This window comes from Tinamus guttatus, unplaced genomic scaffold, assembly GCF_059628265.1.
Source record: "Tinamus guttatus ecotype Peru unplaced genomic scaffold, ASM5962826v1 Tinamus_guttatus_pri_ptg000540l, whole genome shotgun sequence".
In the NCBI taxonomy this organism is placed as follows: domain Eukaryota; kingdom Metazoa; phylum Chordata; class Aves; order Tinamiformes; family Tinamidae; genus Tinamus; species Tinamus guttatus.
The window spans coordinates 558506-570124 of NW_028289074.1; the positions used below are offsets into that span (position 1 = coordinate 558506).

An 11619-nucleotide genomic window follows, 5' to 3' on the forward strand; every position below is an offset into this window, starting at 1 on the left:
GTGCAAGGCCAGGCAGAAGCAACAAGGTGTTGCTGTTTGTTTCCCTCTTGGACTGGGATACTCTCGTTCCTGTGCTTGGGCTTTGTGGGGAGGAAATTTGCAGCTAGAGCCTGACACAGATGCTGTGGTTTCTCTTGCAGGGCTGTCTCCAGTGGAGATAGAAGACAAGGCTCCCTTCTCACCCTGGGGGCTCAAAGCAGCACAGTCCATGAGGCTGGGGAAGAAGCTCAGTGTCCTTTCAGGAGACCTCACATTTAAGACCCTTGACTCACCTTGGGGTGTGCTGCTGGGATGTGTGCTGCCCTTTGGAGGGACACAGATCTTCTCCAGAATGTCCGCGATGGCTGAATGTGCTATGCAGAAGCCACAGAGGGTCTAAGGTAATGGAAATGCTGCTGGGGTGGGGGGCTTTATGTTGGCAGCCGAGCCAACAGCACTGTGTGTCTTTGCCTACAAGCTGGGTGCTGAGTTCTCTGTCCCTACCAGAACCACATCACAGTGTCCCTATTCTAATCATTGGAGCCATGTGCTGTGTCACACCCTCTCCATCACTTTTTGGACAGCTGAGAAAGGGAGGTGAATTCACTGTTCTATAAGATCTGCAGATCTGTGTTGTAAGTGGACACTAAAGTCATCACAGGCTGACACAAGAGATGTCCCCTACCTAGAGAGGTGCTCACCCACAAGCACCTCTGGGTGGTGGGAATGGAAGCGATGAAAGACCAGTGTGTTGGCACTGTGGTAGGGCACAAGGAGAGCTTTTGTCTCTAAGGTCTCAATAGTCTTCACATGGAGAGCAGAGGAAAGGGTGTGTATTCCTGCCGTGCAGAGCAGACAAACAAAGCACAGACTCTCCAAAAAAATGAAGTAATTGCTTTTATGGTCAAAATGCCTCATAAATGAATGTGAAAATGTTGAACTGCCCTTACACATCATAGCAGAACTGATCCCTCTGGAGCCCATAGATGGAGATTCCTGCTGCTCGTGGCACACTCAGCCAGTATGACCTGGAACTCCAGACAGAGAGCTGAACTAAGATATTGACAAGAAGGAGCATGTGTCTACATCTGCATCTCTGTCTGCATAGGTGGAAGAGGATGTGAAAATGTCAAAGAGTTTTGATAAGAAAGGTCTCTCCTGACATGTCACTGTCTTTACCTCTTTGCACAGTCCCACGTAACTGGAGGCAGCTAATGCCCAACAGCAGTTCCCTCAACGAGTTCCTCCTCCTGCCATTCTCAGACACACGGGAGCTGCAGCTCTTGCACTTCTCGCTCTTCCTGGCCATCTACCTGGCTGCCCTCCTGGCCAACGGCCTCATCATCACAGCCGTAGCCTGTGACCACCGCCTCCACACCCCCATGTACTTCTTCCTCCTCAACCTCTCCCTCCTCGATCTTGGCTGCATCTCCACCACTGTCCCCAAATCCATGCACAATTCTCTGTGGAACATCAGGGACATTTCCTACTGGGGATGTACTTCACAGTTTTTTTTCGTATTTTTCTCACTTTCAACAGTTTTCTCTCCTCACAGTCATGGCCTATGACCACTATGTTGCCATCTGCAGACCCCTGCAATACGGAACCATCATGGACAGCAGAGCTTGTGTCAAAATGACCGCAGCTGCCTGAGCCAGTGGTTTCCTCAATGCTCTCCTGCACACTGGGAACACATTTTCCCTGCCACTCTGCCAAGGCAATGTGGTGGAGCAGTTCTTCTGTGAGATTCCCCAGATCCTCAAACTCTCCTGCTCAAATTCCTACCTCAAGGAAGCTGGGACTCTTGTGATTAGTATTTGTTTAATCTTTGCATGTTTCGTTTTCATTGTGGTGTCCTATGTGCAGATCTTCAGAGCTGTGCTGAGGATCCCCTCTGAGCAGGGCCGCCACAAAGCCTTTTCCATGTGCCTCCCGCACCTGGCCGTGGTCTGTATGGTTGTCAGCAGTGGCACGTTTCCCTGTCTGAAGCCCCCCTCCATCTCCTCCCCAGCTCTGGATCTTGTGGTGGCTGTTCTGTATGCAGTGGTACCTCTAACAGTCAACCCCCTCATCTACAGCATGAGGAACAAGGATCTCAAGAACGCCCTAATGAAACTGGCTCGGTGCTAGAAATAAGCTCCCTGTCGTTTCTAACAAGTGGTTCCTAATGCATCTCAGATAGTTCTGTGCTTTGAGCATTCTCTCTGTGGTTATAATGATTTTTTTACATAAGTTTTTGAATGCATCCTGCTTTGCCAGAAGCATGATCCAGCTCTGTGTAATTGCCATACCTGCTGTAAATATGTCTGTCCTTGTGTTTCTGTGTCAGTCCTGGCTTCGCTCAAATAAAAGTGGATTTCCTCACTGCAGTACTTGAAGGTTGGCCTCTCCTTCCAAAGTCAGATTCTAAAATGTGCTCAGGGACTTTCACCATCAAAGTGTCTGTTTCTTTCTCAGGGCTCTTCAGGACCTCCAGCAATGGTCTCATGGATGATGTGTTAGGGAAGGAGGGTTGGATTCAGTTCTCACTGTGGGTGCTCAGAGTTCCTCCAGATGGTGAATGGCCAAGCCATATATTCCATGTGACAGGGCTGAAGATGGATATGGAGCCTCCAGGAGACCACAGGGCATCTCCAAGGGCACCATGTTCCTAGCAGTGAATGGAGCTTCAGAAACTCAAGGGGAGCCACTCAAATGGAAAGGGCAAAAGCAATGAATGTCTACGCTAGGGAGAGCTCTGCAGTCCCACAAGAGGCAATGGGGACCCAGGAGGCCCAGGGAAGGGAGCCTGCAGAGTCACTGAGGTCACCTTCAGTGTCAGTGTTTGGCTGCCTGGGCAGCTCCTTCCTGCCGGCCTCGGTGCCTGTAGCCAGAGGACCAGCCGGCCCTGCCCAGCCTCCCTCCCAGCTCAGAGGCCAAGGACGGCTCTGCACCAACCCCAACGTGGTACAAGGCTGGGCCCAGCAGGGTTTGTGGGGGGACAGGGCAGTGCGGGCTGTCATGGGGACCATGTCAGAGGGACATTTCCCCAGGGCTGAGCACCCTGTCCTGGGTGCTGCCTGCACAGTGGAGCCAGGGAGCCGTGTGCGGGTGCAGGGATGGGCACACATGGAAGCCCCTGTGTTCCCCTTGGGAGAAGGGAACCTGCCAGGAGCTCTCCCACCTCTGCCCCACCAGCACCAGTGATGACCAGCCCTGCTGCTGCACCCACACTTTCTCGGTGCTGAACTCAACCACGTCCCCAAGCTGCTCCCTACAGCTGGTGCAGGGACACCCATGGGGTCTGGCCATTCCTGCTCCTCACAAGCCGCTTGTTCAAGGCAATGCTGGAAGAACAGGCTGTCACCATCCTCTTGGCCCTGCACTGCCTGTGGCTGTGACAAATGAACAGTCCCCTCCAGAGAATGGTTCCTGGGACAGGCACTTGGGAACAAGCAGCTGGCAGTGTTGATGGGAGTCCATCTGGGACATGACCTCTGGGTGGACAAGGAGGCCTCAGGCTCCCTCAGCCTGTTGAGGAAGAGTTGTCCGCTGGGAGGAGTGCGGGGAGGAAGGACGTGAGTCCTCCTGTGGTTTGCGAGGTGAAGGTGCTGACGTGTGGTGGAGACCAGGGCACTACAAGCTTGAACTCAGGCCCTAGACCTCATGTTCAAAGAGTTCCACACAGCTGAGCTGCCCCTTCACACTAAGGGGCATCACGAAATTTGCTGGGAGTGCACTCTGTTCCTTCTTCCAGGTTACTGATGGAGAAGTTGAACAGGATTGGACCCAATACTACTCCCTGGGGGACACAGCTGGCTCCAGGCCCCCAGTAGACTCTGTGCAAATGTCTGGGCACAAGTAGGAAAACCTGAGAGAACCTGGAGTCTTTTCCTAGCAACTACTAAAGAAAGGCAGAGTTTCCTCATAGCTCCTGCCCATGCAGATGTGCTAAAAATCCCAGGCATGTATCATGGCCTTGCAGGCCTACTTCAGTGTGAATGAATCAAGTGTCCAAAATGAATTACAGTCACAGTTTACATTGTCAACATCTCCACATGTCTCAGCTTCCTAGTGAGCGTGGCTCTAGCACTAGTGAGCATCTAGTGCTATTTCAGATGGCCAAGGAAGATGCCCACCAGGCCCTGACCAGGCATTCTAGAAAGATGTGAGTATCACATTTCCTCTATCAGAGCAATAGGCACTAGCCCGTGCCTGGGACAACCCTGTCTCTTCAGATGTCACCAGGCAATTGCCTCCCACCCGAACTGCCACAGGAAGGCGGCCTCTAGGCTTTCTGTCAATTCACTAATGTTCAGTTTTGTGTGTTGGAGCTTTGCATGGAGCCATGGAAACCTGTGGTGACACTTGGTTGTCATTTCTGTCATATTAGAGAGATTTGAGATGACACTCTAACCATAGGCACGAGAGCTGAGATCTCCTAAACAACACTGGACCCCTGGTCTCAGCCCACCTGCCCTTGTCCCGCCATGACTCTGTACCCCAGAGGTCCCTTGGTGTCAGTGCTGGAAAAGACGTTGCAGAGGGAAACTCTCCTCCCTGCACTGGGCACATCCAAGGGAGCTCAAACAAGCGGCTCAGAGAATCCCCCCTCTCTGCTAGTGAAGGGGGAAGCCTGGCTTCCTACTTTATCATGGGCTGTGTTTAAGTGCTAAATGAGAGATTCCTGTGCAGACATGACAAAAACTAGGAATCTTTATTTTAGTATTTATTAGTTTAAGATGGATGTAAAAGAGAGAATTTAAAAAGGAAAAAAGCGAGAAGTAAAAAAGAAAGAAATGGAGAAAATACAGCCTCAATGGCAGATATCCTGGTGAGTGAATGAAACAGTTGTTATCACTGACCTTGTACCCACTGGATGAGTTTCTTCAGTGCCTCCTTGAGCTCCTTGTTCCTCATGCTGTAGATGAGGGGATTCAGGGCTGGAGGCACCACCGAGTACAGAATGGACACAACCATGTCTAGAAGTCGGGAGGAGATGGAGGGAGGCTTCAGGTAGGCAAACAATGCAGTAATGACAAAAAAGGAGACCACAGCCAGGTGCGGGAGGCACATGGAAAAGGCTTTGTGCCGACCCTGCTCTGAGGGGATCCTCAGCACAGCTCTGAAGATCTGCACATAGGACACCACAATGAAACTGAAACACCCAAAGCCCAAAGAGAAAGTAACCCCAATGAGCCCAACTTCCCTGAGGTAGGAGTGTGAGCAGGAGAGCTTGAGGATCTGGGGGATCTCACAGAAGATCTGCTCCACCACATTGCCTTGGCAGAGTGGTATGGAAAATGTGTTCCCGGTGTGCAGGACAGCATTGAGGAAACCACTGGCCCAGGCAGCTGCGGTCATTTTGACACAAGCTCTGCTGTCCATGATGGTCCCGTATTGCAGGGGTCTGCAGATGGCAACATAGCGGTCATAGGCCATGACTGTGAGGAGAGAAAACTCTCCTCCCAACAAAAAGATGAAGAAAAATATCTGGGCAGCACATTCCGAGTAGGAAATGTCCCTGGTGTTCCACAGGGAATTGGCCATGGCTTTGGGAACAGTTGTGGAGATGGAGCCCAGGTCGAGGAGGGAGAGGTTGAGGAGGAAGAAGTACATGGGGGTGTGGAGGCGGTGGTCGCAGGCTACGGCTGTGATGATGAGGCCGTTGGCCAGGAGGGCAGCCAGGTAGATGGCCAGGAAGAGCGAGAAGTGCAAGAGCTGCAGCTCCCGCCTGTCTGCAAATGGCAGGAGCAGGAACTCGTTGAGGGAGCTGCTGTTGGACATTAGTTCCTTAGGGGCACAGGAGTCCTGTCCAAGGAAGGAAAGAAAGCGGAAAGTTAGGGCAGGCATTTCTGAGCCAAAACATTTCAGTTTCTCAAGGAACTCCCAACATTTCCTCTCTCCCTTATTTCAGCTCCATTTCTGGTGCTCCACTTTGAACTGGCTGAGTGTGTCAAGTTCAGCAGGGACTCCTGCCCATAGCTCCGGAGGAGTTGTTTCTGCTTTGCTGCAGGTGGAAATAGATGCACTAGTCTTTGACTGGTATTTGTGGAGATGCCTTGGAATGGCATATTGCATTGCTTGGCATGGACTTAGTCCAGAGACCAAGTGGGAATATTCTCCATTCACCAGCATAAAAGCGGAATACAGCCCTCACAGCAGTTGTATCTGAAGGAGAAGAGCTCTGTGAGGGAATCACCCCCATCACTCTTGCCCTCCTCAACAGAGATATTTGTATCTGAGTCTGCCACACCAGATCTCACTCCAACAAGGGAGAACAACAGTCAAAGTGAAACAAGGATAGACCTTACCCTTTCTACATGTTGAGAGGTCTAGAGATAGACCTTGTCCTCATGCCTCTTTTAACCCTGCACCCTTATTCCAGGCACTGCAGAGAGAAGGAGTAGCTTTGATGCACACAAGCTGCAGGAGACGATGTCCACCCCTTCTATGGCAGGGCTCTTCAACATTTAGAAATCAAGTCATCTCTGCAAAAGGATAATTGGAGGAGTCTGTTGATATATAAGTGTGCGTATAAATAATATATATGATGGTGCACACACGAACACACAGTTCTACACACACACAGTGCCTACTCACTGTGGGAACATATTTTGATACAGCAGAAATCTTTGGTGCCTCAGTCGTTCTCAGCACAAATCCTTGTGCATCCCAACAGGAAAAAAAAAAAAAAAACCCTTGTTAGGACTTTGTCATGGGACCTGCTTTATCACCGAGCCTTGTCCCTCACTGTCATGTACTTGTACCTCACTCAGATGAAGGACAACGACACTCAGAAGTAAGCCCAGTTCTTCCTGCAGAAACCTCCCAGGAGCAGGACACTGTCCAGGGGCACCCCCATGTCTGCAGGTGTTAAGAGCAAATCAGATACACCCTGATGCAGCAGCCCAGGAGAAGCTGGTGCTGTCTATGCACTAAGGGATGGATGAGGGGACATTCGGATGTCCCTGGCAGACTCTTTGCCAGCTCCTTGAATCTCTAAATGAGTCTCAGTCTCTTGTCCAAATCTGACAGTTTTGTTTCCGTTTTACCAAGTGGAAGGAAATTCTATGCAGCATCACATTGGCTTCTCTTCCAGGAAATACCTGCCTTGCCTTTCCTTTTGCAAAGTGTTCCCTGAAATGTGCTCACAGCTAGACCTGTGAGCAGAGCTGACCCCCGCAGCACCCTCCCAGCAGGAGAAGGAGCCTGTCCTGGCAGAGGATAATCCTCCCACCCAGAACTTCTCCCCTCAGTGCTGTGGGGAGCTCCCTGGGCAGGCTGAGCGCTGACCTTCACAGGCGACACAGTCACTGCTGCGGGCACACGGCACCTTTGGGTGCAGGGACCCTGCTCTGAAGTGCAGACCTCTCACCCTGTCTGCACACCCCGGCTTCACATCACTGCTGTTTCTGTTGGGGAAGGCAGCAGGATGCCCTGCTCATAGGTGGTATGGTAGAGAATCCCTGCTCTGAAGCAGCTCCTCTTCCTCTGCACTGCAAAAGCCAGAAGAAAGAAGAGAAAAATGCTGCCAGCCATGGGGTGTGATGAGTTCTTATGTCCCCTTCAAGAAGCTCCGTAGCATTGTCCTGTAAGCACAAACTCACCGTGTTAAGAGCTGTGGTCTCCTCTGTCCTCCCACTCCACACTGCCGTTCCCCTCTCGCTGCCTTCTCTCCTCCCCTGTCCGCAGCAGCAGGCAGTGCCCGCAGCCCTGCTGCTCTTGGCACAGGAGCTGCTCCTGCACTCGGCTGTCTCTGGGCAGTGCTGCCAGGCTGCCACGAGCTGCCTCCGTCCCAGGAGCCTGGCCCTGCTCAGGAGCAGAGACCCAGCTGAACTCACCAATTTCTCTGTCCCTTGTGCCCCCTCCTCCTGGGAAATGTTCACTGCAATAGACTGAAGTAATCACCTGTTGTCTCTTCCCATCGAGTGGAGAGCAACTCTTTCAAACCTTGCAAATTCTTTCATCAGAGGATCACTACCTATGACAGATGGAAATGTGCTCCTGTGGAACACCCAATTCTCATCTCTGACCTAGGCAGGACACCTAGTTAGGACATGAAGGGAGCTCCTTGACACATGGTTCAGGGATTGACTCAAATGTGTCAGTCTGGGCATCTCTTGCTGGTCTAGAAGACCCTGACATGAAGTGGGATTCAGAAAAATCCTACAAGCTCCACAGGCAGCTCAAGTGATTTCCCTTTCAAAACTGAAGTGAGCTCAACATAGAGGTCTGCAAGAGAGTTCCTTGTCTAAGCTGCAATTGCAGTCACTGGAGATGGAGGATGGGAACCAGTTGCTCCCACACAAACACCTGGGGACAGCTGAGAAAACTGAGGAGGTCCAAGGCATGTGCCAGGGCCCACTTGCTCTGATGCATCTCCTTGGAGACCTGCATCATCCTAGAGCATCAGGGTGGGGGCCTCAGGAGAATTGCATTGCCCATCTGAAATGACCCCAGACGCCAAATACAATGGCAGCCCCAGGAACTATGAAGATGAGGCGTATAAAGGTTCTGGCATGAAGCAGCAGCTCTGGTAATTCAGTGTGGATACTTGATTTGATGGCATAGAAAAGTGCTTGCAGGGCCTTGTCAGATGCTTGGGGTGTACAGCACAATCACATGTCTCTGGCAAATGCAGCAGGGCACCTGCAGGAAAATCATGTCCCTTGGTAAGGGCTCCAGGGCACCCTGCGTTTCCATGCTGTAGCCAAACAAAGACATTCCAGCACTGGCTGTAGGGAAAGCCCATCCTGTCTACATCCAGGGTGCTGCATAAATGGGAGGCATCCTCACCGCGCCGTGTCTCTGCTCCAGTCTCTGCCCTCTCAAACCCTTCTAGCTCTCCTCTCCTGAATTTCTGCTCCCCCTGCCAGATGATATGAACAAGGCCTGGGCTAATGAGGGCCTCAGAGTGGATGGAGCACTGGCTACCAAGGCCTAGGGACTTCTTCAGCAGCACCTTCGCTTTCCCAGAGATTGCTTCAAGAAATCTACCATCCTGCCCTGTCCCTCAGGCTAGGCAGGTGTGACAGTCACAAATGGTTCATGTGCCCACCTACAGCACCTGCACACACACACACCCATGGTCCCTACGGCACTGGCACAGCCTTTGGGTGCCTGGCACTCCCTGGGTATCCCCTTTCCCCTGCCTGGTGGCCTGATGGAGCCAGTAAAGGTGCTGCTGGTGCTGTCAAAAGGCAGAGTGGGCAAGGGCACTTTTGGAGCATCCTCACAACCTGCTGGTCTGTCCATGGGCTTTGGAGTCTTCAGCCAGTGCCATTGTGGTGGCCTTTGCTCTGGGATAGAGCAGTGATGCACAGATGATGCCTCCAGCAGCAGCATCCCTGCACATCTGGACATGCACTGATGCAAGAAGGAGAATGTGTCCTAAATATTCATGATTTAATTCTGCATTTCATATACTGTAATTCATATTGCTTTCATGTACCCTCATACCAGTTTATTACAAGATGAAATTGGAGAGGACAAACAACAAGGGTCTTTCCTGCTCTCCTTCACTTTTTTTCTCTTCTTTTTCATTTTATTTTTTCAGTAGGATTTGGAGGAGGAGTTGGAGCTGAGCCCATGGCAGGGCAGCAAGGCTGCAGGTTGTCACATATCCTTTGGATGGAGGCTCTTCCCATCTGCTGGCCTGATGGTCATCAGCCAGGTGGCCAAGACGGTGAGGAGAGCCTTAAACTGGGAGTGACTCAGGGGAGAAGACTCCAGCAAGAGTGAGGAATTGATGGCCTGGGATGGCAGGGAAAGGTGCAAGTGATGTGGACAAAGGAACCCCTGGAGAGAGCAGTGGGATGCAGGGAGCTCTGCTTAGGGACGGACAGAGAGCCTGTCAGGATTGTAGGGATGAGGATTAGTGGGCAGAGCAACAGAGCTGGCCTTGTGTAGATCTCTACTATGGATCTCTGTAAAGGCATCATGATGGGATCCCCATGGTTTTCACCAAGACATTGTGATGGCGTCTTTCTCCATGGTCTCCACCAAGGAATCATGATGGGACCTCCATAGTCCCCACAAAGGCATCATGATGGGGTCTGCCATGGTGTGCAGCAGGGCATGATGATAGGGTCCCCATGGAAACCACCAGGGCTTTGTGATGGCAGTGGTAGCCTGCCCATAAGGCCATTGTGAGCGGGTGGTCCCCATGGTGACCATGTTCTTGTTGGGGGCTAAGGCGCCAGGTTCCCCACTCTGAGGAGAACAGCTCCAAGCAGCTCTGAAGGGTGGAGGACCTCAGGAAAGGCAGCCATTAAGTAAGCATCTGTCAAGAAGAAGAATGCTCCATACAAACAGTTGGTAAAATTAGGAAACATCGCTGGAGCCCAGCTAGCCTAAAGAGGGAACTGGCATGTGGCCTTCAAGTCAATAAGGCAGCAAGTGGAAAGGGGAAGAAGGGAGAGGCTGCAAAGGAGGAAGTCAGAAATATTGTCCGGTAAAGTAAGGATGGTTTGGGGAAAGCCAATTCTCCCTGCTCCTGCTTCAGTGAGAGTAAAAGAATAAAGCAGGAAAATGTGGGCTCATGGCTGAATGGGACTGGGATTCTAGCAAGTTCAGCCCTGCTTGGCTTCAGTCAACCTTCACCAACAAGGTGAAGCCTGAGAAATGTCTGAAAGGGGCAACTGGAGAGGTCACTTCTCTCTCCTTGCCCTGGCAAGTGTGTGCCCTGGGCAGACCTGTGGGATTGCCTGGGGTTGGGGCTTGGTTTGAGGGTTTGGCGTTTGGTAAGACAGGATCAAAGGCCTGTGGGATGAAAGAGCACAAAGTCTGAGCACAGGCTGAGATGAGGGTGAGCCTCAGCTCCACGATAACTGCTGTGGGCTGCTCTTTGGGTAGAAGTGGGATGGAGGACAGTCTGTGGCAGAAGACAGTCTTCCTCCTGGAGGCACCAAAGCAGGCTCGCTGTCCTTCACTTCCTCAGCAGGGTTTCATGCACTGTGCTGCTTAAGAGAGAGATGATAGTCCAGAAAAGAGCAAAGGTGCCCTTAACACAGATCCCTCTGAGAACTTTATCTAGGCCTATGCTTCCTGCCTTACTTCATGGCCATGGTGAAAGTAGTGCAAGAACATGGTGCTGCCAATTTAGAAGAATGAAATTGTATTTCAAATTGTTAAAGACTGCCTGAAGTTTTTGAAAAGGTTGTCTTTGTTATTCTTTCAGAATATTCCTACTTATGACTATAAGCTGGTTCAGGGGATGGATTCAATTTGAGCACTCAGAGAGGCTGGTGCTGCTGGAGATGCCCTGGGCTAATTCCCTTGTGGTGCTGAAATTTTTGGAGGTGACTCCTGCAGGCCCTTATCCTGTCATTAGGAAAAATATCTGGAAAAAAAAAAAGTCTAAGACCTCTTATTTTCCCTCCATTGACTAGAAAGGGAAATGCAGACAACTGCATTTGACAGAGACATTTGCATGGATGGGGTCTGTCATGGGGTGGAATCCGCCCGCTCGCAGACACACTTTGACCAATTCCTCACATATCTCCACATGTCTGATTAACTTGGACTTTTTGAAAGTCAGCTTTGATTCAGATGATCTGCACATCTGCACTTTCCATGGTTTGAGTATTCCTCCTCCCCTTGCTCTTTATCATTCAGACACCTCTCAACTCTTCCCTTGCTGCTTTGAGCTTCAGGGAG

At 51.2% G+C, this 11619-nt stretch overlaps 1 protein-coding gene across 1 annotated transcript; it reads right to left on the reverse strand.

The window, feature by feature from the left end:
- Positions 1-4815: 4815 nt before the first annotated feature.
- On the reverse strand, positions 4816-5745 carry LOC148592692 (olfactory receptor 14J1-like). Its single transcript, XM_088534108.1, has one exon. The coding sequence runs from the start codon at positions 5743-5745 to the stop codon at positions 4816-4818; it is 930 nt and encodes a 309-aa protein (XP_088390234.1).
- Between the last annotated feature and the right edge of the window lie 5874 nt (positions 5746-11619).

Bases quoted from the DNA above. Each gene is read 5' to 3' on its own strand.
- LOC148592692 (XM_088534108.1), bottom strand. From the start codon at position 5,745: ATGTCCAACAGCAGCTCCCTCAACGAGTTCCTGCTCCTGCCATTTGCA.